Source organism: Onychomys torridus, chromosome 2 (genome assembly GCF_903995425.1).
Source record: "Onychomys torridus chromosome 2, mOncTor1.1, whole genome shotgun sequence".
NCBI classification, from domain to species: domain Eukaryota; kingdom Metazoa; phylum Chordata; class Mammalia; order Rodentia; family Cricetidae; genus Onychomys; species Onychomys torridus.
In genome coordinates, this window is record NC_050444.1 from 150,514,393 (window position 1) to 150,541,365 (window position 26,973).

Sequence of the window (26,973 nt, forward strand, 5' to 3'; positions counted from 1 at the left end):
ACGGTTCTTACACCCACTCCAAGGACTGTGAGGTTCATACAGCGAAGCTGCATGCTTAAGGTCAAACAGCCACAAAATGGCACCATGACTTCCAGGCTTCCCATTATACAACATCTGCCCAAATCAGGGCATGTGTAACATACCATGCACATCTGTGTGATAGAAAAGTATACACCCTTCAAAAGAGATTGGAGTTTTTAGAAATGTAAGAGACTGTTTTGCTATTGTTAAGTGGGCAATCATACCACTAAAAGGTAAGGTAATCTATAAACATGAGCATACATCTCAGTGTCAACAGTAAAGGACTGGGGTGGGTGGGTAAAGCAACAGCTGATTTCCTTCATTTGTGGGAACTGTCCCACTTTGTGTATATGTATAAATAAATCATTATAAGCTGGAGAAAAGCCCTCCTGTTTCCCAGAAAGCCATCTTGGTCCTATATGCTCTGGGATGGGGCAAAGTAGTTCCAGCTGGGCTAAGAACAGAAACAGGCTCCCTCCCCCAAGCTGAGGGACACCAAGGGGGCTACCTGGGGATTGAAGCGCACAGCTGGGAAGGGGGCAATCAGGATTTGAATTAGCCACTCACATTCACCCACACAGTGTGCTGGAATGCACAGCCTTTTGGGCCCCTCTCTCCTCCGTTCTGTTTCACAGGTGACCCTGGCTAGCCCTGTGGGAGGAGGGTCCATTAATAAGCATGAACCACAGAGACCCTAGGAGGGAGCTAAATGAAGAAGATTCCTCAGATTCCAACTGATCTGACAGAGAGCTTGCTTTGCAATGAAACGCCATTCCTTAACACAGCTCCTCTTCCCAGCATGGGGCCAGAAGGGAGCTTTAAACTGTGATTTTCTGTACAAGCAGCTCCTGTCCAGAGACTGAACAATTAACTAGTACCTGCAGTACCAGGTGACTCCGCTACTTTCTGCAAATTCTCCAGCAGGAGGCCCAGGTTTGGGAATGCTGTCCTCACAGCCTGGAGGAGTTTTACCAGGCTCTCCGCAGGCAGGGTCTTCTCTTCAGCCATTCTGTGCAACAAATTCTCTATTGTCTCCTTGGGTGTTCTGCCCTCACAGCAGTTCAGAATCACCTGCAGGCACATGCAATCAGGCAGACACTGTTACTGCAATTCAAAACGGACAGAACACTGCCAGAAAGCCAGCAAGAGAGCCTTACCGGATGCCATCTCCAAGTCCCCCAGATGGTCTCCAGCACTACTTTTTGTCATAGTCCCCTTTTTTTTCTTTTTTTTAAAATCTCAAACATTCTCCAAACAAATAGCTCTATGAAACTCTTCCCCAGCAGTAAGTCCTTTGCTTCCAACAGCTTGCACTGTCTGAAAAGCATTTTTAGAAACAGGACTGGCCTAGTCCTTGTTATATCGCCCAGGCTTGCCTTGAACTCATGGCAATCCTCCTGTTTCAGCCTCTCAAGTGCTAGAAGTACAAGTGTGCACCAGCACAGCCAGCTGAAAGCCCTTCACACCTGGCTGGTATAGTCCAGGAAGTAGTGCACATCTGACCAGCTCTTTGGATCTTGTCTGCTTGAGACACCAAGACTGAGAAACAGGACAGCCTCAACACTGTTAAACACCTAACACTATCTTTGTCCCACATTCAATTCTGTTTATATACTTCTACTTTATTTGAATACTAAAAAGCTTTAGTCTCTGGTTACAAAACAATAAAGTGTTCTTTCAGATTATTTTCTTGTAAAATCTTTTGTTTGTAGAGACCAGATCTTACTATGGCTGTCCTGTCTGTCCCAGTACTCACTCTGCAGCAGTTTGGCCTCAAACTCAGGGAAATTCTCCTGCTTCAATCTCCTGAGCATCAAGGTTACAGTGTGTGCCCCTAGGCTTTGTGGGTTTGTGTGTATACAAGCCTGTACTCCTATGCTGTGACACACACACACACACACACACACACACACACACACACACACACACACACACACACTCCTATGCTCGGTACATGCAAAGGCCAGAGGAAGACCTGGGTGTCCTGTTCTATCAACTTCTACCTTATTCCCTTGAGACTAGGGTCTTTCACTGAACTCAGATCTTGGCGTGCCAGCCCCAGTGATCCTCTCTGCCCTACCCCCAGCACTGGAGCTACGGGCACACATAGTGACTCTGCCCATTTAGTACACGGGTGCTGGGATCCACACTCAGGTTCTCACGCTCATGCAGCTGTCTTACCCACCAACCCATCTCCCCAGCCTCTCAATGGCCACACATTTCAGTTCCACTCACAACTCAACAGTCAATTTCTCTTGATCTTTCTTGGTTTGTCAATGGGTTTTCTGAACAAAAGGGTCACAAGGCTCTAGAAAATACGCTGAACAATTAAACATATGACAGACATTTTCCTACTACCACAGAACTATTTCTTTTCTTTGGAGACAGGGTTTGTAGTGATATATTGTGTGCCCTAATAAACTTGCCTGAGGATCAGAGAAGCAGAACCGCCAGCCACTAGTTCTTACCTCGAGCAATTTTTTAGGGTATACAATATATCACTACAAGTGTTTCTCTGTGTAACAATCCTGGCTGTCCTAGAACTTGTAGACCAGGCTGGCCTCAAACCCACAGAGATCTACCTGACTCTGTCTCCCAAGTGTTGGATTAAAAGTATGCACCACCACACCCTGGCATAGAACTATTTCTTAATGGACCACAGTGCAATATGCATAGTATGGCTCTTACAGAATTAAGAGAGCAGATTATTTCAATGTATTTGGTCTATGGATCCACAGCAACTGAGCTGTGAGCCTTCCTCTGGGAAATGTCTGCTCTCAGGAGACAGTCAAGCAGATTAGTCACAGAAGCATGCCAGCAGCTGCCATTATCAAATTAGCTCTGTTATAAAATAACAAATTGAGCTTTAAAACCAAATTGGCTTTCTACATATGAAAGGAAAAAAATATATATATATGAATGATAATCAAGGTGTCATATTCCCTGTTAGTCATTTTTCTTTGGATAAAGTCTAATATGTGGTAGATATCGACTAAGTAAATCATAATTTAAAATTTAAGAGCCTGTATCTAAAAACCTGTAGTGATGTCAGCACCAACCCTTCACTCTTAAGCCGCCTTCTGATGCCAATGAAGCAGCTCAGGGATGGCTCTATGGCCAGACCGACCCAGTTCGTACCCCAATTCTAGCTGTTCATGCTGTGTGACTTTGGGCAAGTTACAGGATTCTTGGAAAGTCATTTTCCCCACCTGCAAATGAAGATAACTGTACCAACTCCTGCACTGTCCTTCTGAGGATCCTGTGAGATGAGGCTGCTGCTTACAGAGCCTGGTGTGACCGCTAAGGACACACATGCTCCTTCAGAAGCATGCTGCCATTAGCCACAAGCCATCTGCACACTGGTAAGGATGCTCTCAGTGTGCTCAGGCCCTGCAGAGCCCAGGAAAGCTCAGCAGAGTCTCAGCCTCCTCAAGTTCCAGTTCTTAGGAGGATGGTCTCTGTCCATGAGGTTATAGAGCTGCTCAGAAGGAAAATTTAGGAACAGCAGAAGTCTTTAGTACATTGCTTAGCAGGCCATATGCAGCAAGCAAGAGGCAACTATAGTAATTGCTATGCTTATGCCCTGAATTAAGAAATGTTTCTCATTTTTCACAGCTCACTCAAGGCTTTTACAGATAAAGCATGAAAAGCATAATTTCATAAAAGAAGTTCTGAAAGGCCTGTGCTCCTTCCCCATGGTGCCATGACACTGTGGCCATGGCCTCAACATTCACCTCTGGAGTCGGCTTAGCTGGGCTTCTGAGTCTTCTAGGAGCAGCTGCTGCGGCTATATGACCCCAGCTTAAGAAGTGTTGCTGTGATTTGCAGCTAATTTAAGTTCTGCCCAGCCTTTTTCATCAAGTAAACCGAAAGTGACAGAAGAAAATGACAGTGTGGTCTATCCTGCAGCAGAGCTTAGGGCTGGGGCTGCTTCCGCCTCTAAGTGCTGTTTTACAAGATAATGGAACAGCTCAAAGGCCACTTTCAGCCTAGCTCCTCAGGAAAGAGCTGGGAGGAATCCTCGAATGAAATCTCTCAACAGGGAATCAGAGGCTTCTGGTGCAATAAGCAACTTACTGAAACTGAGTGCCTAAGATTACACCTGATCTGAAACCTCAGGAGGAAAACACAAGCTCATTCCCACCATATTAGCACTGTCTATGAATTTTACAGAACGTTAAAACATCAATTACTAAAATACATTTTTGAGATTAGAAGCTTTCCCAAACTGTCTGTCTGCCTGGATATTCAACCCAAGATGGCTCAGGCAGATGGAATCTAGGACTCAGAACACTATGAATCCAGTGCTATCACACCAATGTTTAGAAACCATTTCTCCTGAGCATCTAAGTCACTCTCTCAGTTTTAAGAAGTAATGCCACGAAAGTTCTCTCTCCCCACCCTTCCTTCTAGACAGACGTATTTTTAGCACAAAGTTGAAATCGATAACACCAACAAATACAGTTATCTAGTTGCCCTAAGAAGTCATGCCAGCAGTTTTATGAGGGTTTTAGCAGTTAGCTGTTGGGAGAATAAACTGCTATGACCTTCCTGAAGGGCAATTTGACAATGTCCACAAAGACTTTTTACACTCTATTCTAAAATTCCATTTAAAAATTACCCTAAGGAAATAATATCGAGAAGTCTGCAGAGCTTTGCCTGCAAGGATGTCCTCTGCAACATCATTTATAAGACAAAGTATTGGCAACAAATGCCCAAGAATAAAGAGTGAATGTCATGGGATGCCCATTAGGATATAATGCTCCCCCATCCCTTAGTGCAGATAGAGATGTGTGGTAGCAGAGAAGAGCCATGAGTTTGTACTGCCTCATCCAGGACTCCAAGGAGGCAAAGGGAAACACATGCTGCTAGCAGGAGCTTCTCAATTTTTTACAATTTTTTTCTTCTGTATCTACATATTAACCACATATCACTTCTGTAAATACGAAAAGCATCACAATTACAAACGTGCCACCACATTCAACTCTTGCTACAAAGGTAGCATCCCGTGAAGTCAGTCTCAGCAGCAGCAGCAGCAGCAGTGTCATCTACCCATCCACCTGCCCAGCGGCCACGTGCTGCAAAGCTATGGCAAGAAATGGAAAGGAGCATGCGACAGGACCCTCCAATCAGCCAAGGTGATTACTATGCAGAAGGTACCAAAACATCACAAGGCAGAAAGCACCTCGTGCAGCAAAGGTGCCAGGAACACGCTCTGCAGAAGTTCAGAAGGGGACAGAGGCTTGACACAGTTACCCTTTTTTCAGAGACAGGCAGGAATTCCTCCTTGGCTGTTTCCAGGAACTCCACAATAGGTCTGAGCTGTGTTACACACTGGATCAGGTCCTCTTTGTGTTCCAGTAACAGAACAGACAAGGTCTTTCCCTCCCCTGCGCTCCCTGGGGGAGAAAGAATTAGAGACACACAAGAGAAGCTAGTCAATTTGAAGAAAATGACAGCGTGGTCTGTCGAGAGAGATCTAACAGAATAGTAAAGTGCTTCGGTGCACCTGAATGCAGAATCACTTTTGGAGAGGAAAATACTTTATTATTCTGTTTAAACCCTATGAAAGGAAAAATGTTTCATTTATCTGTCGAAATACAAAGCTTCAGAGGCAGCCAGAGGTTAACTTCTGGTAGGCAAGGCCACTGCTTTGTACCTAACCCAAATGAGAGCAACTTCAGCTTTAAGTACTGGCAGCGAACCAGTCACTTGAGGCGCTGCTTTGGACATTTGGCTTTTTGAAAGGCATGAGGATAGTGACAGTAGCCTCAGTTTGTTGAGGTGCCAGCCTAGATAACTAGGGCTGAAATGGAGACTCACATGGAGCCTGTACATATTTAACATGCAGCTTTTGGGATGGCACAAGAACCTACATGAAAGCCACCAATGATGCATATCACTGGCTGGAACTCTAAAAGCTGGGTCACCCAGGTGGCCAGAATGCCCTCCTACCTTCTGGCTGATGCTGAGACACCTTCTCTGCAGGCGTGGACTCCTGGTACAGTCTCATCAGAGACAAGACCACCTGCACATCTAGGCTCCCATCGTGCACTTTATCCAGGATTCTCTGGAATGCTGAGCCTCCTCCTTCATCCTTGAGACATCCCATTATGGTCTGTGAACCAAGTGCCCAGAAAGAAAGAGAGATTAATTACCTACAAGAACTATACCTGTGGTGTAAGGCTCTGACAACTTGACCTCACACCTCTCCCTCAGCCCTTCACTCACTGCACCAGCTTGTAGGTATAGCAACCCAACCAGCTCAACTGCCAGGGTACTCACTCCCATCCTCTAAGCCTTCCTTCAGAACCTCACAGGCCCACTTCCTCCCTGCTGGTCCTCCTGGTACTGGACACACATGCTGTAACTATTTCATTACCACTTTCTCCTTGGAGACTTTTGGAAGGCAGCAATCATACTCCCAGGACTCCACAGCCTCAGCAAGAAGCACAGCCTGCCACATAGTAGGTGTGCAGTATATTTCTAACGAATGCAATGCACTTCTTGCCTAATTAGACCTTTCTGAATCTTGAGACACTGGATATTTCTCAGGCAAAGATATCTGAATTTCAAATTGAATGAACTGTCATTTTACTATTTGAGAATGCAATTAAAATCTTGGGAGTTAGGAAAAAAAGAACACTTTAAGTCATTTACATTCTGAATGATAGGCTATTTAGAAAGACATGGGCCTTATTACTTTTAGATATATTCTGTAATAAGGCTAACAATGTGTTGTCTTATAGGTGCCAGCTGTCAGAGAACATGATTCACATATTAATTACCCCATGGTAATGGCTGCTTCTACTTTAGATAGGAAAGTGTCAAAGTTTCTTCTGGAAGCAATACTCACACACAGCCTGTCCTGTCTCTTGCCTCATGCTGACCTTCCAATAGCATTAGGCATCATTCCACCTTGGTGTCCTGGTTTTCTGACGTCAGTGGTCCTGAAGTACTATGGTTAAAAACCCATCTTCATGGCCAGCCCCTTTCAGCTTTCTCCCAAATCCATAACCACAACAGGATCTAAAACACTATTTTGAGGAGACTGGGAATTGTTACACAGCCTGGCTGCCCCCAGCCTCCTGTCAACCCTTGTTTCTTTTCCTGACAATCTTGTAAAGAGAGTCCAATCTCCAGGCCTCTTCTGATCCAGAGCCACACTGCTCTGCGAGATATGCCTTAGACTCCAGGTCTCAGGACCACAACCTTGAATATTTCAGATCTCAGGACAGTATCAGCAACCCCAGTAGCAAAATAAACAAAATTAACATGCCTTTCTTTGATCTGACAGGACATCTCTTATGTAAATGGGAGGAAGACCAATGGAAGGTAGAGTCAATATTTCTATTTTAGCAAAAATTTATTTTGAAAAACTTGAAGTTACCAAAACACAATCCCTTCATACAAATTGCATGTATACTATTATATTAACCTTTAAAAGGGGTTTCTTATGGTTTTGGTCTCCTCCAAAAGTAAACGTGGACAAAAACCTAGTTTAATAGTCTACACTTTCATGACTAAGAGCACTTGCTGCTCTTACAGAGGACCAGAGTTCAGGTTCCAGCACCCATGTTGGGATGTTAACAACCACCTGTAACTACAGTTCTGAGGATCGGGATACCCTTCTCTTCTGGTTTCTGCAGGCACCTGAACACAAACTGCATCTATACAGGTGCACACACATTAAAAATAAATCTACATAAAGATTTTAGAAATAATTTCCATTAACCTTAGGTAGGATATTGTCTACTGTAAAAACAATGAACAAGAAATAAAGACATCAGGTAAATGCTTAAATCCCCTTTGGCCAAATTAATTCAACTTCTCATGCTTTTGGTTAGTTGGTCTACCACCTCTTTAGAACACCCTTCACTGATAGCTGTAGGGATTCTGGAGTCAGCAACATGTAAAACAGCTCCCAAGACTTCTGCCTCCAGATATCTACACCCTTGGACTGAACCTCATGACTTACTTCTCAAGAAGAGCCTACGGCACAAGCCATGGGATACGCCTTTGGGAGTTAGGTTACTATGCTTTTCTGTCTGGCCCATGAGCACATGTGTGCATGTAAGAGACAGGGGAAGCATGGGCTTGCTCTGCTCACCTGCTGCCCCTCTCTGCCTTGTTCTGGGAGATGCAAGCCACCATGTCTGAACTGCCCTAGGAAGAGATCCCTGAGAAGAAGGATCAGGTCCAACTGCAGCAGAGTGTAGTATGAAAGCACACCTTCTGGAACTCACTAAGATCCTGGGGAGCTGAGCTGAGACAGCAGTAGCTGGCTGACAACCCAGCTGCAGCCTTGTGAGACTTAAATCAGGGACCAGGCAGGTTCCACCCGAACTCCTGACCCGCAGAATCAGTGGGGATCAGTACTGCTAGTCCCAGGCTGCTGCATGGCACAGTGGAAGAAGTAGCTCAGCGTCACTCCTCATTCCTAACACCCTAGTAAACACACTGCTTCCTGCTTTCCTTTCCTTTCCTTTCCTTTCCTTTCCTTTCCTTTCCTTTCCTTTCCTTTCCTTTCCTTTCCTTTCCTTTCCTTTCCTTTCCTTTCCTTTCCTTTCCTTTCCTTTCCCTTCCTTCCTTCCTTCCTTCCTTCCTTCCTTCCTTCCTTCCTTCCTTCCTTCCTTCCTTCCTTCCTTTCCTACTGAGATCACCGCCATCTTATTCCACCCCAGGCCAGGCTGTTTCCTTTGTTCACCTACGACTCTCTCACTAATCCTCACTCCCTGGGTATCGACTGTGGCTGTATTATCATCTGAGCCGAAGGATGGAGCTTCCACCAATGGTGGCTCTGAAGTGCTCTCATCTGCTGTCTCTCCCTCTGCAGAACTACTCAGCGGTGAAATGAAAACATTTGTTAACTTCATTGCTCAGCAGTGGTGCTGGGTGACCACCTGGGAGGAGAAGCAGGAGCGGGCTGATGGGAGGGCAGGAGGGAATCATCAGCTGCCTGGACAGTCCTGCTCTTCACTCCAGCCCTGACTGGGCATCCACATCAGAGCTGGCACTCCAGGGTGGCAGGCATTCTGTAGTATAGCAGGCTCCCTTCTGCAACAGCACTCTGCCCAGACAGGGGTACCAAGATGGCACCATATATTGTGCAGAGCTGCTACCGTGTGATGTAACCCCAAGATCCCAAGTAAAATACAGCCTTGTCACTAGAGCCAAGTTCTTCAACCAAACAAACACTACAACTTCTTTGACTCTTAAGGGGTTAAAGGCACTTTAGTAAATCCACGTCAACACATGTTCACACAAGTAGTCAAAATTACCGAGTGAAATATAGGAATACACATTTAAAGATGAGGCAGCTAGTTCTCCTTCTACAAGACAGGAAAAGTAGCTAATCTGTCCCTTCATGCAAGCCTTTTCATTGGATTTATGTACATCTCAACTGCTTCTGCCTAGGACCTTCACATTTGTTTGGGTGACAGTCAGGCCCTCCCTTCCATGCTGAGGGCCAGGAGACAGCAATAATGATAAAGATGGGGCTGGAGTGTAGCTCTGGGGTAGTGTGCCTGTTTAGCATACATCAGGCCCTGCTCAATCCCTGGCACCAAAAATAAATAAAAAGAAACAATACAGACCATAAATAATAGTTCCACACCATCCTGGCCTGAGTGTAGACTTGCTGTTTTCTTTACTCCTCACACTATCCCAGGATGCATTCCTTCTGCTATTCTAGATGAGCACTGGAGAGGCTAAGGAGTTTACCAAAGGTCACAGGGCAGCAAGCAGAGCAGTCTGAATGAAACAATGGATACATTAAGTCCATCTGCACTGGATGCCCCCGGGGCCTATCAGAACCAGTCACTGAACACTGAGTAGGACACAGGCAATATACACACCATTCTTCATAGTCTTACTTTGGAGATCAGTACACAGTGCTCGCACCAAGTTTAACTGAACCTTTTCCTACAACTGCAAGTCTTTCTAGAGCTCAAGCTGTGTGGCCCAGACTCAATGTACAGAGGCGATCTGGAAAACACCAACTGACTTTCACCTCTTGTAGATCTGTGAAATGATTGCCGGTTACTTGTTCTGAGAGGGTTAGCCCAGCCAGTGAGCACTGCCCTTACGACAAAGCTGCACCATGCCACAAGGCTGCAGTTACATCATGATCAAGTTACATCATGATCAGACTCACAGAGCAGGACTCCAGCTGCCTCTGAGATGCAGTGAAAGAGAGCAAATGCTCCCTGGTCTTCAGCTCTGGGGGTCTTCCTAGGACGTCAGGTTTGAAAGTGAAATCAGACAGTCCAGAAATCTAATAGTGGAGAAGTTAGCTTCTTATTCCTGACAAAGATCGCTTTGCTATACACACAATTAACTAAGAGCAGGGACTTGCCAGGGATAAAGGAAGAAGACAATTAAAAGTCACAGCACAAATTGAAAGAAAGTATGGGCTGGCTTGAAATAGGTTTTACCACTTGCTTTCTTTAACGGTAGTGGCAGTTACAGTGCACAGTCTGGCAGGAGATGCTCCCGCACCCCAGCCCCAGGAGACCTGTTGTGATCAGTTCTGGCTGTGGAGATTCTCTGGGTTCCAGCGTCCTGACTCTGTTTCAGCAATCATTGCTTAGGGAATGGCTTTGCCACCTTTCATCAGGTAGCTTGGGAGATAAACGTATCAGGACACCAGGAGCCCAAGTTCTTCCTGAACTCAGTCCAGGTCATCTGTATACCTTGCATCTATATGTTTCAACCAGAATCTGGTGCCACTCACCAGTGGCAGCAGGCCTCAAATGGCACACACAGTGGGAGTATTTTTAATGGTGTCAAGTTACATCATGATGATTAGCCCAATAACATCCAAAGTTCCCTGGGAGCTAAAAGTATAAGAACAAGCTGGGCGGTGGTGGTGCACGCCTTTAATCCCAGCACTCGGGAGGCAGAGGCAGGCGGATCTTTGTTGAGTTTGAGGCCAGCCTGGTCTATGGAGCGAGATCCAGGAAAGGCACAAAGCTACATAGAGAAACCCTGTCTTGAAAAACCAAAAAAAAAAAAAAAAGTGTAAGAACAGGAAAACCACCAACGCCAATGAGAAAAGCCAAACCCTATAGTTGTGTTGGAGCTTAAAATATGCTACTCCGAGGAATAGTTCTTGAACACTCTCCTCACAGAAGTCTTACAGCAGGGCCCCACCCAGGAGCTGGCTATACTCGTGGAAGGATGAATACTTTGTAGTAATAGGGTCAGGGTTGCCTGGTTCATAGCAGCTGCTCACTGAACATCTGCCGAATCAAGGGCAAGTAGAGCGACATTTGGAGAAAACAGTTACTCTCTGCAGCAGTGCTCAATCTGCCAGTTGTAACCCCTTTCACAGGGGGTGCCTAAGAGCACTGAAAAACACAGATATTTACATTAGGATTTGTAAGAGTAGCAAATTAGTTATGAAGTAGCAATGAAGTAATGTTATGGTTGGGGGTCACCACAACATGAAGAACTGTATTAAAGGGTCACAGCGTTAGGAAGGTTGAGAACCACCGCTCTATGGCCTTTTAGGACACAGGCATCATGTCCTCTGCCACCACTTACGATAGGAGTCTGGAGGTCATTAACTTCAGCAGTGCTTCTCAAAATATGGTTCATGGCCCACAGACACCAAGATGGCAGCCCACTGAGGAGGCTGTTAAAGGTATCATATTCCGAAGCTCTACCATGACCAAACTCTGGAGGCTCACATCTTAACAAGCATTCCAGACCATACAGGACACGCTATTGCTCTAGAGAGACCAAGGACTTTGTCTGAGACTCCAGCCCTGCAATTCAGGAAGCTACTTCCACTCAAGAGGCTGGTGTCTCTCTGAAACCATGCCGATAGATTAAGCCTAGGTCACACAAACATCTCATGTGTCAGAGGAAAGCTCACAGCACTAGGACACTATGAGGCACTCAGTGAAAAGGGAGTATAGAGGCTGCTGAGGCCAACAAGCACTGAGATCATTACAAACCAAGGCAGTAGTGGAGCATTACCCAGCCAGAAGAAGGAATGAACATACAATATAGCATGGACAGATCTCAACAAAGTATGGGAAGGAAACTGACCCTACAGAGTCCATTTATGTGATACTCTAGAAAACACAAACTATCTAAATTGACAGAAAGCCAATCAGTGGTTACACAGAGCCTGGCCCAACTGGGATCAGATAACTGTGTGTGGTGGGGGAGGGGAGGCAGTATTACAAAAGATTTGGCAATAAAATGTTTCTGACCATGCAACTGTAAAAAAAATCAAAGTTAAAATCAAAGGGGTAATCATCTGTGGGGTTTCTGGCAGTGCTCACTTGGTCTGACAGTGTGATTCCACTGGAGCCTCGGTTCTGAACATGCATTGTATACAATTTGTTCTGCACACACTGGCACATGCCAGGCAGTGCGGCAAAGCCTGCCTCAAGCACCTCAGTGATCAGTCAAGACTGCTGCTTCTACAAACTACCGGGGTTTTACTGCTCTCCCCAAGTTTTCTGCTTACAGACACATCTGGTTTATGGAAAGCAAAGACTTGGGATGTTTTTCTACCACCACTTCTAGAATGTGAGTATTGGATTAGTGCATTTGGGGTTGTGCTGTACTAGAATGCTTGATTTTTCAAGGTGCTGTTTAAATTGCTAACTTGTATTTTATTTTTTAAAAAAAGGTTAAATGAATTTTGACTTGGGATTAGAACAGAATTTCACCTCACTTCTGAAATGGCCTGAAACATAACTTGTGCCATTTTGTATGAAGCAGCATTCTGCATTCACAACTGGGAAGCCCAAGTATTCATCAACTTGGAAAATGCTGAAGATGCTCTCTGCATCCTGTAGCATCAAATATTCAGGCAAGATTTAATGCTTCACATAAAAATAGACATCCATCTCATTAGTATGCAAATCTGCTTTTGTGTGTAATAAATGATGAAATTATATGTACACCAAAAAATTATCTTAAAATAAATTTCTTGATGATTTATTATCAGAAAATGTTGGGTTTGCATATCTGTTTTATATACCTGTATACTCAGGGTCACATAAAATTTCTCAAGCAAAAACGGGTTGTGAATAGAAAACGTTGAAGCTTGACTAAAGGGATAGGTGAATGAGGGATGGATTAACAAAGGCCATGAGGAGATTTGGGGTGCTGCATGTCCACCTTGACTGTGATAATGGTTTCTGGACATCCATGAAAACTTGTGAAATTGTGCACTTCAAGTGTGCGGTGCACCGCAGCCAAGCATGCCTCTCCAGAGCTGGCTGAAAGGAACGAGAACAGGAGGACCTGGAACAAGATGGCTCCCCAACCCTTAACCTAACCCAGTAATTCTTTTTTTTTTTTTTTTTTTTTTTTTTCAGTGAAGGGGATCAAATCCAGGGCCTTGTACTTACTAGGCAAGATTTCTACCATGAGCTACATCCTCTGCTCTTATACTTAATTTAATCTTATGTTCTTAAAGACTATTTCCTTTTGCTTTCTGAAGTCAAAGTATGTATTATAGGCAGTTTAAAGTACAGCCACCAAGTGATTTTTAAAGCTGGTACTCTGACCTCTAAAATCGAGGAAGAAATAACATAAGCCTTTAATGATCACCAGCAGTGACTCAGGGCTCTTCTAAAGCACTGTTAAAGTTACTGCCATTAGAAGATTAGAACAAGAATTAGAAAGGAAAGAAAGAAAAAAAGGAAGTGTCCAACAGACCCACATAAAAGATATATTTTTTGCAATTTATTTTTCTTTTATGTGTATTAGTGTTCCACCTGCAAGTATGTATGCACATTGTGTTTGTGCATAGTGTCCACAGAGGTTGGAGTTGTAGATGGTTGTGAGCCTCCATGTGGGTGCTGGGAAGTAAACCAAGATCCTCTGCAAAAGCATGAGTACTCTCAACCACTGGGCTATTTCTCTGGCTCCTGCAATGGACACTTTTAGGTACAGTGTTATCCAAAAAGAGCGGAGATACAATTCAAACAAACACGAGTATTACTAATCTGAGCACTACTGATCTAAGGAGTGCTGTCCAAGGGAAGTGGAGAAAGCCCTAAGGAGGAAAGGAAGAAGTGTGTCTAGAGCTATCGAGGTAACAAACCAACGACAAAAGTGATGGATGAAGCTGTGAAGAGAACATGCAAGTGCAAAAAATATAAAGCCATCATGTCCTTCAGAGCAATCAGACAAAGGGCGGCAGGGATCTGTGACTGAAACTCTCAGGAGAGACATCAGGGTAGAACCGGTCTTGTAAAAAATATTACTCTCAAGGCAGAGACTTATGACTATGGCCAACTATTTGCTACTATGGTTAAAATCAGTACTAAATCTTGAATATGTTTTCTAAAATGTAACCTTCAATGAGCCAAGAAAACAAGGAAATGCTGCGTGGCATTTCCTGACAGAATTAGCAGTCAACAAGCCTACAGCAGCAAAGGCTCCTCACACTACCACCCCCATCAGACTGTCAGCCTGCTGGAGGCCCCTGCCGAGCGAGCTCTCAGCAGGTTCCCCAGAGGAAGCAGGTGGGATTCTAAGTGCCTGTAGAGTGAATCTGCAGGGTCAGGTGTGCAGAGCAGAGGTGGGGATGGGTCTCAGTTGCCTTACTGAAAACAGAAAAGGGCAGCTAAGAAACAGCATGACAACCATCTGGCAGCTTCCTGGCAGGAGATTTCTAACGTGTTTACACATATGGGTCACTTTTGCCCTGCTGGAATCAGGATAACTCATTGTGCAGCTCCCTAATGTCAGAATTGGAGCTGAGGGTGTACTCAGCAGTACAGCACTTACTTTACAGCCACAAGGTAGGCCCCTATGCTCTATCCTCAGGCCCAGACATAAAGTCAGAATCCTTGGGTTTTTGTTCTGGCTCTGAGTCTTATGTGCTCTGTGTCTTAGCCTGGCTATTCACCTCTGTATTTTCAACCATAAAACAGGACAAAAAATAGACCATAATTTCTGTGAGGATTAAATGAGATAAATTATGTATCAACCTTAGCACAGCATTACTAAACAAATGCCTATCATTGTGTTTTTAATGTTCAAAAGGGCTCCTCGCACACATTTGCTGTGTGCTTCTTACTAAATACTCTTTATACATGTTTTGAGTGTCTGTTGTCTACCTCTAAGTTCTGGTGTTATCTGAGACTACCTTGTTGTGGAATATTAAACTATGTAAATATGTGTTGCATTTGTTTAATTATGTAAAAATATGTTGCTGTTTCACCTTGCCTGCCCAAGGCACTTGAATCATAGCTAGGCAGAAGAGGGATAGGCGGGGCTGGTGAGCAGAGAGAATAAGTAGAAGGAGGAATCTAGGCTCAGGAGAAGAGAATGAGGGAGAAAGAGAGGAAGATGCCTGGGGCCAGCCAGACAGACACAAAAAGCAGGAAAGTAAGACACACAGAAAGAAAGAAAGTTAAAAAGCCCAAAGGCAAACATAGATGAAGAGAAACTGCTGTGGATTATGCTCATTGGTTAATAAAAAGCTGACAGGCCAGTAGCTGGGCAGGAAGTTAGGTAGAAAAGCCAAACTGAGAATGATGGGAAGGAGGAGGGCAGAGTCAGGAGAGATGCCAGCAAGCTACCCAAGAAGCACGATGCTAGAGGACAGGTGAAGCCCCAAGCCACGTGGCAATAGATAGACTAATAGAAATGGGTTAATTTGAATGTAAGAGCTAGTTAGTAATAAGCCTGAGCTACTGGCCAAACATTTTGTAATTAATACAAGCTTTTGTGTGTTTATTTGGGACCAGAAGATTGGGACAAGAAAACTCCACCTCCATGTATAAGAAATAGGTTAAATTAAGTTATAAGAGCTAGCAAGAAATGAGCCTAAGCTAAGGCTGAGTATTCATAACTAATAATAAGTCTCTATGTCATGATTTGGGGGTTGGTTGGTGGCCTAAAAGAAAGCTTGGTACAAGGCACTGTGGTGCAAACTTGAAATCACAGCACTTGGAGGATGAAGCAGGAAGATGTTCAAGACCAGTCTGGGTTACAGAGCAAGGCCCTGTCTCAAAACAAAACAAAAAAACTGAATAAAAAGTTGGACTCTCATGGTGATCAAAATACAACTTCCGTTTGGAAGTATACTACTTAGCAATCTTTCAAGACCCTTCTTTTGGGAAAGAAGGGAGGTCATTTCATTGGGAAAGTGAAACCCTGGATGTTTTGCATTTTTCTATTTCCACCCTGTAAGGGATACTGACTTGAATTCCTGAGATGTTGAACCTACCTGCTTTTGAGAGCCTTTAATCTCTGGGCATTCTTCCAGTCTTTTCAGTGTGTCCTGGGTAAGCAAGACTGCATTTGAGAAGATACTTTCATGTTCTAGCAGGAAATTCAGCTGCTCCTGCTTCCTCTCACACTCTGAATAAAGAGCAGAGTGAAACAAAACAGGGCTTTATTACTTGAAATGATGAAAGAGCAACTTCAGTTGAGGAGAACTGTCAGTCCCAGACTGCCCCACCTAGCACATGATGGATAAGTAGGATGTCAGCATTTCGAGGCTTTTTTCTCCACACATCATCTGTCTGGTGACGGTCCTGGGGAGTTCTGGGAAGCAGAACACTGCTGTCTTAGTATTGCCTCTCTGCTCTATGCTCACTTCAACTTTAAATACCAAACACCAGGCATTTTAAAAACAAGATCCCAGTATGGGCTGCAGTAAATTGTGGTTTCCTACCTAATGGTGACATTCAGCAAACTACCAGTGAAACAAAGCATCTGCAGGGCATGCTGATACATACCTGTAATCACAGCACTTGGGAGGCAGAGGCAGGAGGATTGCCATGAATTAGACCAACCTGCTCTACAGGGTGAGCTCCAAGTCAACTGGGGCTCCACATAGGGATTTTGCCTCAAAATAACAACAACAAAACAAAATTTCAAAAGCTAAAAACCATCAAATACTATAATTGGCAAGAGAAGTATGGACTTCAATTAAATATAAATTTATAAATGAAATGAAACACAAAATCAAACAATTGTTACCTGTTTCTGTGTTGGCTTCCTTTGCCTCACTTGGGATCTGTCCAACAGGGGAAAGAGAACAAACTCCATCTGTGTGAAGAGTCACCCCTGTGATTTCTGCAGCCACCTGAACAATGGGAGGATCTGAATTTATCTCCTGGGTCTTGGCTTTCTCAGGGCCTGCTGGCATGGTAGAAACTTCCAGGGAAGAAGAGGGCTCCCCAGGACCTTCAGAAGAAATGACTTCTACTTGAGGTTTCTCTGATTCCTTGCCACCTGCCTCTGAGGACAGCACTGTGATATCCCTTACCACCTGCCCCTGGACAGAGCAGTTTACAAGGTTGGTCAGAAGATTTTTACAACCAACAGCCACATCGAACATCTGCAGGCTATCTGCTAAGGAGATGATCTTGGAGAAGTTGTGTTTGCCCATGGGGAGCTTGCCAGTGTATGTCATTTCTAGCAAGAGGGCAAACTCCTCAGGGCTCACCACAGACGCGTCGATGGAGATGGCATCTGTGCTGTCCAGCAAGGTTTTAAACAGGAGGCTGGCCGCTGCCAGGACGAGCTTGTGGGCCCTGAAGTAGATGTTGCCAATGGAAATTGTGCAATCACAGAACCGCTGCTCTTTGCACAGGGCGTAGAGCTGCAGCAGCAGCTGCTGGCTATAGTTGGGGAGTTCCATGGTGTGGATCCGCCCTCGACTCCTTCCTCTCTCCCTCCAGACTCCACCTAGTGAGGATCAGCCCTAGAGAGACCCACAAAGAACTGTATCAAACAAACAGGCATTCAGGAAAGGTCTAGTGGGAGCTGCTCAACAACCCAAAGGACAATTTACTCACTCATTCAATAACAGCGTCCACTTCATTCATTCAGTGTTTCTCAACAAGGAGGGGCAGGGCACCAGGACTCCTGAGTTAGCAATAATTATACTAATCCTATGTGATTAGTTAGAGGCAGGGACCGTGCTTAGTGCTCTGCATGCATGGTCTCACTTGCTCCTCATGGTGACTCAGAGTCCTTTTCCTTCCCTATTCCACAGAGTAGCTGAGGAAAACCAGCTATGGAAGGGCCTGTCGTCATTACAGGCTGATCTGGAAGCTGTAATTGTTCTCTTGTATGCCACATCTTGTGGTGGTATTGTGTTCCCCGAAATACTGTGCACCCTAATAAACTTACCTGGGGTCAGAGACAGAGTAGCCACAATATTAAACATAGAGGATAGGCAGTGGTAGCACACGCCTTTAATCCTAGCATTCCAGAGGCAGAAATCTATCTGTTCAAGCATCTACAGCCAAGCATGGTGACACACGCCTTTAATCCCAGGGAGTGATGGTAGAAAACCGAAAGGTATATAAGGCGTGAGGACCAGAAACTAGAAGCATTTGGCTGGTTAAGCTTTTAGGCTTTTGAGCAACAATTCAGCTGAGATCCATTTGGATGAGGACTCCGAGGCTTCCAGTCTGAGGAAACAGGATCAGCTGAGGAACTGGCAAGGTGAGGTAGCTGTGGCTTGTTCTGCTTCTCTGATCTTCCAGCATTCACCCCAATAACTGGCCTCAGGTTTGATTTTATTAATAAGAAATTTTAAGATTCTTGCTACAACATCTGCCCCCTAGAAGTGCTGGCCAGCAAGGAGGAACAGACATAGACATAGACTGGAAATACAGCGTCCCAGTACTCGAGCTGTCATAGCACTGGGCGGGGATCCCGACCCTCCCCTTGGACACACTTGTCATTTGGTTCATGCTTCCACTGACTCACGGGCCAGGCTCCCGTTTCCTACACTGGGCATCCTCATCACTTCTCTGGCTCCAGCCTCCTCTAAATTCTGGTGTATACTTCTAATATCTGGTGTACCAGCTTCCCGGTGTTCCTTTTCAATGTCTCCAATTGGAAACCTAAAAGGCTTTTGAAACTTTATGTCTCCAAAGCTCCCTGCCATCTTCCCCACTTCCCAGAAATCCTATCCTAACTGTTCACACCAAAGCCCTATAATGAGCTAGAGAAATGGTTCAGTAGTTAAGAGCACTGGCTGTTCTTCTAGAAGACCCAGGTTCTATTCCCAGCACCTATGTCTATAACTGTCTATAACACCAATTCTAGGGAATCTGGTTTCCTCTTTTGGCCTCCAAGGCATGTGGTACACAGAGATACATGCAGGCCAAATGCTCATACACATTCAATTAAGCAAATGAACAAACAAACAAAAATCTATAGTTAACCCTGATGCCTGTGTCTCCTCATACACTAGATCTAATCCTTCAAAACCCCACTAGCTCTACCTGCAATATATACAGATCCCAGCACCCCTCATTCCTTCATGGCCAGTCCAAGCCACCATCCCCATTTATTGAGATTTCTACAAAAATCTCATAGCTGATCTCCATGCCTCTGCCTGCCCTACCTTCTATTCAACAGCCAGAATGATCTATTTAGCACACAGTTAGAGCCTGGCATTTCTTTGCACAGATGCCTTAAATGGCTTCAGTGTCAGATCAAAGTCAAGGTTTTTATAATGAACTGCACCAGCCTTTCATAATCCAGCTGTCACTGGCTGTCTAACCTCCTCTACATTCTGCTCCTCCGCCCTCAGCTCTAAGTGCATTGCCTTCCTTGCTGACCTAGGAGCACATGGAGTACACTTCAGCCATAGGGTTCCCCACATTCTGCTAGGCTGGCTCTCTCACCTCCACCAGCACACTGCTCAGGGGCCACACAGGTGGAGCATTTGTAATCTGAAATGCTTCAGAATCAGAAACTATTTCATTCTTTCTTTTCCTTCTGTGAGACAGTATCCTTTTTTTATGTAGCCCAAGCTGGTCTGGAACTCATGGTCTTCCTGCCTCTGCCTCCCAAACTATAGAGATTATAGGGATATTGGCTTATAGGTGTGTGCTACCATTCCTGAAATCAGAAATGGTATCAACATGATATCACAGATGAAAAATTCTACAGTTGAGCTGGAGAGATGGCTTAGTAGTTAAGGGTACTGACTGCTCTTCCAGAGGACCCCAGGTTCAATTCCCAGCACCCACACAGCAGGCTTGCAACTATCTCTTCTAGGGGACCCAACACCTTTGCACGGACTTACATGCAAGCAAAACACCAATGCATTAGGAAAGAAAAAAATCCACAGCTGACCTCATGTGACAGGTTCAAAAGTCAACACTCAAGTGTACTAACAATACTATATCTGTGTGCAATGAGCTTCAGGCTAGTGTGTAAGAAACAAGAATGATTACTATGTTTATTTATTCATTTGAATACCATGTTTATATTTAGGGGCCTGTCCTTAAGTCTCCACAGGCAGATGTTCCAAAAACCAATACATCCAAAATAGTCTTTGTCTAGACCATTTCCAGGTAAGAGCACTTGGCTGGTGTCACTGCCCTCACCTCACCACCCTGCCCTGCTTTCACCTGTCCCGCATCACCCACTGCTGGGTGGTGCTCTGGCTGTGCCTCACCTGTCTCCTAGGTAATGCCTAAGCTTTACTGGGAGGGGCTCTTTACCACCTACTGTCTCTCAGTGCTTAGAATGCTACCTAGCATACATACTGCTGGTGACCTGGTAGAATAAAACACCAATTAGAAGGAAATATAATGATAGGGATTTGCAATATGCATGTAACAACCTAATTTTGGATAGAGGAGTCCAGAAGTTGAAGTAAAACTTGGAGGAAGAGTATTGACGTGTGTGTGTGTGTGTGTGTGTGTGTGTGTGTGTGTGTGTGTGTACATGTACATGTGACATATATGTATATTCATGTGTGTGAATGCAGACATCAGCTTACTTGGCCCATGAGTTTCCGGGCATTCTACTGTCTCCACCTTCAATCTCTCCATAGAAGTACTTGGAGTATAGATGTGCTACACATTCAACTTTTATGTAAGTTCTAGAGATTTAAACTCAGGTCCTCATGTTGTGTGGCAAGCACATTTACACACTGAACCATCTCTCCAGCTCCCTGACCTGCATCTTCAAAAATGAGGAAGTAAGAAGGTTGGGAGCTAAGACAGTGTGTGCAGGGCAGCCTGCAGGATGAACGGCAGGGCAGAGGAGGGTTATAAAAAAAAAAATCAGTGGTGTTAGAATACAAAGTAGGGGCTGGGAGAGTCAAGATATGGGTCTGGAGAGGCACAGAGTGATGATGAGGCCACTTCAAAGAACTTGGGTTTTCTCTTAAAGGCAAAGAGGAGCCACTGAAGAGATTTGTAGTAGAAAATCACATGGTCAAGGATGTACTTTAAATATGTTATTACAGTAATGCTTTTCTTTTCTTTTTTGGTTTTTCAAGACAGGGTTTCTTGTGTAACCCTGCCTGTCCTGGAACTCACTCTGTAGACCAGGCTGGCCTTGACCTCACTGAGATCCGCCTGCCTCTGCTTCCCAAGCGCTGGGATTAAAGATGTATGCCACCATGCCTAGCATCAGTAGTGTTTCTAGAGAATTTAAGGAAGATAACTTTAAAGGCAGACTCTTTCATCAAAGGAGATTCAAACAAACCAGTGAGGGTCTTCACCAGAGGTGGAGACACAAAGAGGAGAGTCCAAGTGATTTAGGAACTGAAGGGCATGAAGGAAGAGAGAACCATCACCCCAGGTCCCTAGCATGGTAAGCAGATCACTGACAGGAAGGTCCAGATGACACTGAAGGAGACCGGTAGTGAGGGCACAGTTCAGATTTGAGTTTGTGGATTCTATAGTGATGATAAAATTGTAGCATCTCCAGAAAGTAAGAAGGGTAGAGAAATCTCTGTTTAAAAGGAGAGAGAGAAACAGTAGCTGTCTTTGTTAAACAATCATAGCTGAGTCTCTTTTTACCCACCACTAGTTTATTTTTTTCTGATATCTGAAATGGACACATAAAAGCAGAAACACAGAAACAAACATATTTGGAGTCCAGGCTCCACTGTGCATGTGAAGGGCTTATCAGGCACCATGGTCCACAATAATTAAAAAGCTGAATGACAGAAAAGCCTTGATTAGAGCTGAGATCACTATCTCCCTAAGATGGGTGCCAGGCAGACACAGAAAATTACCAGGATCAGAGGCCCAGTGCAAAAGCCTCCCTTGAACAAGCCTGTGCCAGGAAAACCTGACCCCTGACTGAGGAGCTGACCAAGGCTGAGAACCCAGGGCACAGGGCATAGTCACAGGGCACTCTTCTCTCTTGCCAGAGTTCTCCCTCCTGGAGCTCCACCAGCACCCTCAGGGTGACTTATTACCGCCCCCCGCCCCACCCCCGGAACTCCAGTCCCAGAGGTATGACACCCTCTCCTGGTCTCCACAGGCACCAGATACAAACAAGGCACAAAGACACAGACACTGGCAAAATACTCTTACACAGAGTAAATCTTAAAAAAAAAAAAAAAAAAAAAAAAAAAAAATTTACAAAGTCATTTCCAAGAGACTGTATGTAGACTTTGTTTCCACTTCTAGCCATTCCGCACTTCATCGGTGTCATGATGGCTGGCATTTGTTAATTCATACAATTATTTCAGTTTCTTCAGAGAAGTTGGCCAACAGTAAGCATTTAGCCCTACCATTTGAGTTCAGGCTATCTTAACATCTATGTTCTAAAAAGGTACATGGCTGTCTGCCATGGTGCATGCCTGCAACCCCAGCAGTGAGCAGGTAGGGATTACCCAGGTCTACATATCAAGTGCCAGGCCAGCAGGGCTGCACAAAAGCTACAGAGGAGAAAAGTCCTGTGTGTTTCTAAATGCATGAACAGTCCCCAGGGCTGAATGACCTGTGACAGCGGCAGCGTAAACAGCATGAGAATTTGTACCTATCTCATGGTACTTATAGCAAAAGAAAAAAGTTGCAGAAATTTAAATAATCATTGCTTATGGGATCTTGTGGGAAACTAATATTTTTATTAACAAGAAGAAATAACAATGTAATAAGCTGGTTATGAACAAACAGTTGGGCAGAATCTCTTTTAAAAAGAGTAACGAAGATTTTTATTTATATTTATGTTATTTGTATGGGTGTTTTGCTTGCATGTATGTAAGTGCATCACATGCCTGCAGTGCCCACGGAGACCAGAAGAGTGTTGACTCTTATGGAACTGGAGTTATAGACCACTGTGAGCCACCTTGTTGGTGATGGGAATTGAACCTGGGTCCTTTAGAAGAGCAGCCAGTGCATTACACAGTGAGTATACAGATACGAGCAATGTCATAAACTTGAACAATAAACAGAGAATGAAGGTAGTTATGGCCAAGAACTGTCAAGGACAGGCAAGGGCTACTCAATGAATGTATAAGCGGAGTTATTAAAAGTTAAAAAAAAATACTAAAACTAACAGGGATGCTAATTTCAGAATAGACCTTTGGCAAAACAGCACACTGAGGTGATATAAAGTCATCTTTTCTACCACTACAGACACACAGAAATGCTGGATAAAACCCACAAAAATGCTTTTAAAATACATAGTCAAGTTTAAAAAAAAAAAAATTCCCCAGGCACCTGAAAATGAAAGAGACATCAAAATCAAAGCTAGAATAGTAAGTGAGAGTTGAGACCAGCGGCCCTGTGGGGGATTCAAGCTCATGTACAGGCCCTGGACTTGAAGGACGCTGTAGTAATGCAGGCAAGAGATGTGACTTCCAGCAGGCAGAAGACAGGGAGCAAGAACTGAGACCCTGTGTGAAGCCCAGGGCCTAGGCTCAACCCCCATGCTACAGTCATGCTGAGCACCAGGAAGTAGACAGCAGCGGCCAGTCATCCAGACCTGACACAGAGAACCACACACAGGCCCATGCCGCACAGGCACAGCAAGCATTCTGTGTCTTACAGGAATCCCAATCTGAGAAATTACCACAAAAACTTGTCTCTGGTATGCATCAGAAGATACTGAGAAACTTTCATAATCCAAAGCAAAGAGACTCACACAGAGAAACAGAAAAACCCAGGAAGGTGCTTGCCACCACAGACCATGTGAAGAAGGTAACTGTATGCAGGGTAAGAGAAGAAAGTTTCAGAGGGGACCTTTGAAGTGGGGGTAAGAAAAGACTTCTTAAATAGTGCCCTGAAAGAAACAGGAGGCTCATATTTTGAGTGTATAGATATCAACAGAGCTCTCTACAAAGATTTACAAACGGGAGATAACATCTGCAAAGTTTAAAGGCATCAAGGAATTTATAACTAGCAAATAAAACAAATCCCTATAATCTTAGAGAAAAAAGATGAACTCTGCAGAGGCGAGCAAACAAAGGGGCTCACAGGCAGTGATGTTGTTGTTACAAAATAATGACTCATTTTGTTGATTAACTCATTTTATTCTCATAACACGACACCGTCCCTTCTTCGAAGCATATACTAATACTATCTTCTTTAGTGATGAGAGAAGACTAAGGTCCAGAGAAGTTGCTCAATTTCTTCACGGTCAAATAGAAACTGTAGAAGATCCTGGCTTTAGGCTGTCACTGGGGTATGTAATCTATACAGCTGTTCTGGGAAGGCAGTCTAGTCAAGAGTTCCGGAGACAGGCAGCATACATATGCCTTGCAGACTGGGAAACAGTCTGTACACACACACAGGCCCATTAGGAACCAGCACTCACTGAGCACTGTCTGTGTAGCAGAGAGACAAGAAGCATCTGAAATGTCCAAGTCTGAGAGAATAGGTAAGCAGAAATGGAAGGTGTACACCATGGAAGACAGGCCACCAGACAGGAAAACGTCCTGTAATCGAGACATAGAACTTCAATACCCAATAGTGATTAAAAATAAAAACCAAACCAGCAGGATGAGACAGTAGGCAATACCGTGAACATAGGTTACAAACATACCAAAGAGTGTTATATATCGGTCAAGACCACCCCCAACACACACAGAGTGAGAGCGAGAGCGAGTGAGAGGGAGGGAGAGAGAGAGAGAAAGAGAGAGAGAGAGAAGGAACAAAGGGAGTTAGTTGCAGAAATCCATTCTCTGCTCAACAGATTAGACAGAGCTGAAGAGAAAGGCACTCACTTGAAGAGAAGTCTGAGACAACTGCTCACTACAGACAGTAGAATTAAAAAGACAGAAAAGAGAAAGGGAAAGCTGAGACTATAGAAGACAGAATACCAAGCCTGACAGGCATCTGGTGGGCATTCTAGATAGAGACACGCTGAGAACATGTAAGAAAATATACCATTTCTGAGAATTTTCTAAAATCAAAGGCAGAGCTGGGAAGATGGCCCAGTGCATCACAGTGTATGCTGTACAAGCACAGGATCTGAGTTTGAATCCCCAGCACTCATGTAAAAGCTGGCCATGGTCATTTGTGCCTATGATGCCAGCATTGAGAGGTGGGGAGTCGGCAGAGACAGGCAAATTCTGTTACTCTAGCCCAAATGTCAAGCTCCAGATTCAATGAGAGAGACCCGTCTCAAGGGAATAAGTCATCCAGTGACAGAGCAAGATGCCCACAACACTCCTTGGCTTCTGCCACACTTCTAAGAACATACTTGGACATGAGCAACATCCACAAATAAACAAATAAATAAATAAAATTACAGATAGACATATATCTTTAGAATTATTAACACAGAAAAAGAATTTAAGCACAAGGCATCCTGAGAATGGCAGACACGTTACTTACTTCCCAATCATGGCAATGGTGTCAAAAGAAATGGAGAAGCAGTGTTCTCACCTCCAGGCACAGGCCTATAAACCAAGCATTCACAAGATGATAAAGTGCTGTCTGAGATGAGCCTCAGAGTGTGAGACCAGGAGACCATCAGTGACAGAGCCACTGTGAGGGAAAACGAACTACAGAGAAGAGACAGGGTAAGAGAATCAGCAGCAGCAAAGAAAGCACAAAGCTCCCAGCTTGCCAGGCGGTGGTGGTGCACACCTTTAATTCCAGCACTCAGGAGGCAGAGCCAGGCGGATCTTTGTGAGTTCAAGGCCAGCCTGGTCTACAGAGCGAGATCCAGGACAGGCTCCAAAACTATACAGAGAAACCCTGTCTCGAAGAGAGAGAGGGAGAGAGGGAGAACAAAAACAAAAACAAAAACAAAAACAAAAAAACTAAAGAGCTTCCAGCTCAGCTAAATAAGAAATGTTGGGAGTACTGAGAACTGGAACCTCTTCTGTTGGTTCATATATTTAACTATTTGAGAAACCGCACAATTCATACTGATGAAGGAGAGACTCCTGTCTACATATCATGGATGTACTTTAAAGACACTGCCAGAGAAAGCAGACACAAAAGAATGTCTGACTAGATAGTCCTGCATACAAGACGCAAAAGTAGGCAAAGCTGATAAAATCAGGTGGTAGCATCAGGAAGCTGTCGCTGGGCATTTCTGAAGAGACAGGATGAGGAGCATGGGAGAACTCCGGCAGAGTGCGGGTGCTCTCCATACTTTTTGGGCAGTGGTAATTCCTACTGCTTTCTCTTTTAGAGTGTCAGGTTTGAAGTCAGGGCCTCACAAGGCTAGATAAACAAGTACTCTATCACTGAATTATTCCCACCCCCACCACGTAAGTTGGGTTTTACAAGCAAATCTGCCAAATGTCATCAAATACAGGCTGGGATGGTGATGCATGCTTTTAATCCCAGCACTCAGGAGGCAGAGACAGGTGGACTCTGTGAGTTCACAGCCAGCCTGGGCTATAAATCAAATTCCAGACCAGCCAGGGCCACACAGTGAGACCCTGTCTCAACCCTCCCCCCTCCCCCCCAATCTGTCAAACACAGAATACCTAAGATCACTAATGGTGATCAATGATGGTGCACACCTGCAATTCCAGCTACTTAGAGGGCTGAAGCAGAGCTCTGAGTTCAAAGTCAGTCCGAGGGGTGTGTTCTCAGACAGCAGCCACTGACTCTTGGAATTAAAGATCAGCATCACGGAAGCTAAAAGAAGTGAGACTAGACTCATTTCTGTAAGTCAGAAGATGCTCCAAATAATGTTGGCCTGTTAAGCATACATGGTGACATGTAAGAACATAAGGAAACAAATGTCAAGGCTAGGAACAGCTCAGTGACAGGGTAGTCCTTT

At 44.5% G+C, this 26,973-nt stretch overlaps 1 protein-coding gene across 4 annotated transcripts in view; it reads right to left on the bottom strand.

Annotated features, from left to right (window-relative positions):
- Zbtb40 (zinc finger and BTB domain containing 40) overlaps nt 1–26,973 on the bottom strand; it is a 73,802-nt gene that overhangs the window by 25,760 nt on the left and 21,069 nt on the right. For all 4 annotated transcript variants that reach the window (XR_004944216.1, XM_036178074.1, XM_036178073.1 and 1 more), the window contains exons 2-6: nt 16,990–17,716; nt 16,232–16,365; nt 5,977–6,139; nt 5,278–5,420; nt 900–1,092 (exon numbers count right to left, since the gene is read on the bottom strand). Coding sequence is in view for 3 of the 4 variants with exons in the window: in XM_036178074.1 (XP_036033967.1) it covers nt 900–1,092; nt 5,278–5,420; nt 5,977–6,139; nt 16,232–16,365; nt 16,990–17,653 (1,297 nt within the window). In the remaining variant the exon portion in view is untranslated. The remainder of the gene's footprint in view (nt 1–899; nt 1,093–5,277; nt 5,421–5,976; nt 6,140–16,231; nt 16,366–16,989; nt 17,717–26,973) is intronic.